The sequence below is a fragment of the Thermobia domestica genome, chromosome 9 (genome assembly GCF_964235325.1).
Source record: "Thermobia domestica chromosome 9, izTheDome1.hap1.1, whole genome shotgun sequence".
In the NCBI taxonomy this organism is placed as follows: domain Eukaryota; kingdom Metazoa; phylum Arthropoda; class Insecta; order Zygentoma; family Lepismatidae; genus Thermobia; species Thermobia domestica.
In genome coordinates this window covers 48451143-48456485 of record NC_137462.1, presented here as the reverse complement: position 1 = coordinate 48456485, position 5343 = coordinate 48451143, and the positions used below count along the sequence as shown (strand labels likewise).

The 5343-nt window shown below is 37.5% G+C and overlaps 1 protein-coding gene across 1 annotated transcript; it reads left to right on the top strand.

Moving 5' to 3' along the window:
• Nucleotides 1–2101: 2101 nt before the first annotated feature.
• On the top strand, nt 2102–4436 carry LOC145660804 (uncharacterized). The gene is made up of 2 exons (XM_081726218.1): nt 2102–4239; nt 4342–4436. Exon 1 carries the CDS (start codon nt 2102–2104, stop codon nt 3950–3952), a length of 1851 nt encoding a protein of 616 aa, XP_081582344.1. The 3' UTR covers nt 3953–4239; nt 4342–4436.
• Nucleotides 4437–5343: the final 907 nt, after the last annotated feature.

Here is a 5343-nt window from a genome sequence, read left to right as displayed (position 1 = left end):
ACATATTTGTTTTACCGTACCTGTTTGTTTGTTTTCTCCTTTTATTAACATGGCCGAATCGGGTTTTACTGTTCGCAATGAAATCACTCGCCATTATAGACGATTTAACATTGAAGGTAGAATGCTCGAAATTCAATTCAACGCACCACCCGTAGGAACCGATATCATACAGTATGTACACAACAGTTTCCAAGCAATGCTGGACCATTTGTTAGCCAATGTCGACGATGAGGCGATGGTTGGTTTATCGGTAATATCGCCACGGAATACGAATAAACCGTTTTGGGTGAGTTTTCGCCAAGCACGAAACTTGACACTGGAAACGATGTGGGCCTCATTCGAAAGAGTGTTACAAAGTAACAATGCATTTCTCCTGCACGAACCATTCACCGTGCATTTTCATCGTGTCGATATTCCACGTGGCTATGGCGGCTTGCGGCAAGGAGTACTTCAAAATGAAGAATTGTTACGTAGCAAGCGAGGGATTGTACGTGTAAAAAATCAAGATTCAAGGTGCCTGGCGTACGCCCTTGTTATTGCTATTGGCCTGAAAAAATACAAGAATGTAGATATGAAACGACATAAGCAGTATCAATATCAAACAAAATGTATTGTGGACCAAGAAGTGGATGCGTTATGTTCAAATGCAGGAGTGAATTTGGATCATGGTGCCAGTGTAAATGAAATTCGACAATTCCAGGCATACCTCAAAGAATATAAAATTACTGTGTATACCAGTTTCACAGGTCATGACATCATGTACGAGGGGCCCAACGACGAAAATCGCACTCCCATAAATTTGATTTGTTTGGCTGGACATTTTGATATCATCCAATCTTTAACTGCTTGTTTTGCAACCAATTTCTACTGTGAAGCGTGCCATAAAAAGTATGATCATCGTAACAGACATGTGAAAAATTGTCCTGTAACATGCTCCAAATGTTTACAGAGACCTCTATGCGACAAGAATCAAACGCTAGTGCTGTGCAACGACTGCAATCGTCAATTTTACGGCGAAGAATGTTTTAACAATCATCGTAATATTGTATATCATCAAGGGGAACCTGTATGCAAAATGGTGCAGCAATGTACTAGATGTTACAGAGTATATTCCTTTGTACGAAGTGGAGAACGCATTCACGATTGTAATGAGATCTTTTGCAATGTTTGTAAGAAGATTGTTCCAGGATCCCATCAATGTTTTATGCTTCCTGATCGCCAATGCTTGAAACCTGGTGTTCCTTCACTCATGCACGCAAAGAAAGCCTTGTTGATATTCTACGATATAGAATCTATGCAGGACACGAATATTGGCGATAATACGTATGTACACATTCCAAATTTATTGGTTGCAGAACAAGTATGTTATGCATGTGTTGAAAACAATAATATCCAGCAGTCTTGCAGTACGTGTGGTCAGCGCCAGCATATTTTCCAAGGAGAGGATCCAGTTTATAATTTTCTCCAGTACTTGCGGGAACGGCGTCCCAATATAAATAGGATTTTCTGTGTCGCGCACAATGCTAAGGGATACGATGGACATTTTATCCTAAAGACCATGGTCGAACAATGCCAATGGAGACCTGACGTCATATTAAATGGGACCAAGATACTGAGTTTAACCTTGAATAATCTGACGTTCATTGACTCGTTGAACTTCCTACCTATGGCATTAAGTAAATTGTCAAAAGCGTTCAATTTACCCGCAACCAAAGGCTACTTCCCGCATTTCTTCAACACCAAGGAGAATCAATCGTATATTGGACCACTTCCAGAAACGAAGTATTATGGTGCAGATGAAATGGCCGTCGAAGACAGGAACAAGTTCATGCAGTGGTACAACGATCATCGTAATGACACGTTTGATTTCCAGAAAGAAATTCTCAAGTATTGTATTCAAGATGTCAATGTACTGCGACAAGCATGCGTTTCGTTTATGACGTCATTTGAAACAGAAACCAAAGTGAATCCCTTCTTGGAGACGATCACGATTGCCAGTGCTTCCAATTTAGTATTCCGCCGGAATTTCCTTAAACCCAATACCATTGGAATTCTACCGGCACATGGCTATCGATGGAGAACTACCCAATCGATCGCTGCAATGCAATGGCTGGCCTACATTGAAAAAAGCGAAGGAAAACAAATCTTACATGCGGCCCGACAAAAAGAAGTGTTTATTGCGGGATTCCATGTTGATGGTTACTACCAAGATCCTGAGACGTTAGAGGAGCACGTCTACGAGCATGCCGGTTGCTTTTACCACGGGTGTAAAGTATGTTTTACTACAGGCCGTAATCAGCCCATCTATGGCAATCCAGAAGACACCATGGAATTCCGTTATGAACGAACGCAACGCAAAAATGCAAGACTGCGTGAATTGGGGTACATTGTACATGAAATGTGGGAGTGCGAATTTAATCAGTTCTTAAAACAAAATCCTGCAATGGCGACGTATCTGAAGAATCACCCGTACATGAACCGCAGACCATTAAATCCAAGAGATAGTTTTTTTGGAGGAAGGACCAATTGCGTGAAATTGTACCACCAAGTCGATGAAAAAGCGGGGGAAGTAATAAAATATTTCGATATTGTCTCGCTTTATCCTTATGTAAATAAGTGTGCTAAATACCCTGTAGGCCATCCACGAATTTATCTACAGGGTGATGAAAATATACCACCAATAAATAAAGTCAATGGTCTAATCAAAATGTCGATATTACCAAGTCGCCATCTTTATCATGGTCTCCTGCCTTACCGATGTAACAAGAAACTACTCTTTCCACTGTGTGCTGCGTGTGCCGAAGAAATGAACCCAGACCCTACAGCAACGTGTACGCACAACGATCAGGAGCGATGCCTCACTGGAACATGGGTATCATATGAAATCCAGAAAGCAATAGAATTGGGATATCAACCAGTGGAAATTTTTGAAATTTGGGATTATGACATTGAACAATATGATCCCATCACGAAAACAGGTGGCTTGTTCACGGAATATATCAATACATTTTTAAAATCAAAAATGGAAGCGTCTGGCTGGCCTAGTTCCTGTGTCAGCGAAGAAGACAAATCAAAATTCATACAAACCGTCCTGGAGCGTGAAGGTATTGCATTGGATCCGTCCAAAATTGAAAATAATCCTACACGAAGAAGTTTATCTAAGCTTTGTCTTAATGCTCTTTGGGGAAAACTTTCGCAAAGATCAAACTTTAGCCAGACCACAATTATTGATCGGCCGGAAGAATTTTATGAAAAACTCACTTCCCCCGACATTAAACTCCATCAAATTGTACCCATCAATGATACGATGTTGTATGCGTTCTGGGAGTACAATGAACATGTGCCTGTTCAAAACCGAAACACCAATGTCGTGTTAGGTGCATTTACAACATGTCAGGCACGTCTGGAACTGTACAAGTACCTGGAAATGTTGCAGGAACGTGTTTTATATTTCGACACGGATTCTGTAATATTTACGGAGAAGCCCGGGGAGCCAACCATTGAACCTTCAACGTACTTGGGATGCTTATCGGACGAGATGGAGTCTTATGGACCACGAGCATACATCAAGACATTTGTCAGTGGAGGACCAAAAAATTACAGCCTAGAAATATACAATCCGGATACCAACGTCACCAGTTACATATGCAAAATTAGAGGATTTACATTAAATTACAATGCAGGACAACAATTAAATTTCAATACGCTAAAAGAAATGATTACAAATCAATGCCGTGGACAAGTCACCATCACTATCCCCCATAAGATATGCAGGACCAAAGACCATACCATCGTCACACGCAAAGAAGAAAAAATGTACAGTATCCAGTACACAAAACGTCGATTTAAAGAATTCAATTCTTATGATACGGTTCCGTACGGGTACGTTAAAAAACAGAAGATGGAACTGGAAAAAGAAGATGAAGAAGAAAAAACTGTAAATACCCAATAAGGCCGCCATTTCTTTTTTTCCTTTTCCTTTTTTTCCACTCCTTAACCACAAAGCAGCAACACCAAGAAGAAAATGAAGTACCCACAAGAGTTCATAAACCATCAACACCACCATCAGTGGAAGAAATGTAGTCATCTCGTACCGAAGGAGGAACCTTGACCATAAAGGAGCAACACCAAGAAAAATGCAGTACCCAGAAGAGTTCATAAACATCCATCGGTGAAAAAAAATGCAGTGATCCTGTACCCGAGGAGGAAGATGAACCTAAACAGATCCATCATTTACGAGTAAGTTTTATTTCTCTCTTATCAATATTGACTCATTTTTATTGTTTCAGAAAAAAAAGAAATTCTTAAATTAATCCGTCGTTTCTTCTTTTTTCTTTACAGGATACGGCTACAAGATTCGAAGATGATGACGCGTCCAACATATTCATTAAACTAGATCCTGTATTTATTATGTTAATAAACATGTATAGGAAGACCACATACCTTTCGTTAAATACAACAAGTTGAAAAAAAAATATGTTTTATTATTTCTTGAAACCCTGAACACTTGTTTTCAAATCATGGTAATCTTGAAAATTTAAGGTGAAAAATATATTCAAGATTTGGTTTACACGATTTTGTTCGAAAAAATAATTAAAGAATTTTTTTAGTGTCCAAAATTTGATTTTTAATTTAGTTCGAAAAATTTTTAATTTGAAAATTTTCAAATGTGGTTTACATCTTTAGTACGAAACTTGTTTTTAAAATTGGTTCGAAATTTTTTTAAAATTTTTAGTTCGAAAAATTTTGATTTTAAAATTTAGTTCGAAAGTTTTCAGTTTAAAATATTTTTTCGAAAAATTTTTAATTTTTTTAGTTCGAATTTTTTTTTGGGGGTTCGAAAATTTTTTGTTCGAAAATTTTTTGATTTGAAAATTTAGTTCGAAAGTTTTTAGTTTAAATTTTTTAGTTCGAATTTTTTTGAAATTTTTGTTTCAAAATTTTTTAGTTCGAAAATTTTTTGTTTGAAAATTTTTGTTTAAAATTTTTTTTAGTTTTGAAATTTTTTTAGTTCGAAAAATTTTTTAGTTTAAAATTTCTTGTACTCTGCGGAACCGTTTCGAAAAGAATCGGAGCAGTTTAGGTAAGACAAATCTGGCAACACTGTTTCCATTAATGAAGCGCTTACTGAGCGTTTAAAAAATCGCTTAAACTCACAACAATGTGTTATAAGAAATCTACAAGCGACACCTCTCTTTCACCATTGTTACTTCCAGAGACATAGGCTACTAATTCAAGGACAGGATCTCCATCAAGGTAAGAATCATCTTATCTGTCAAAGAGAACGATAATATTTAATGTAAACTTCAGTACAATATCATGATACCAAAAAAAAGGGTTATT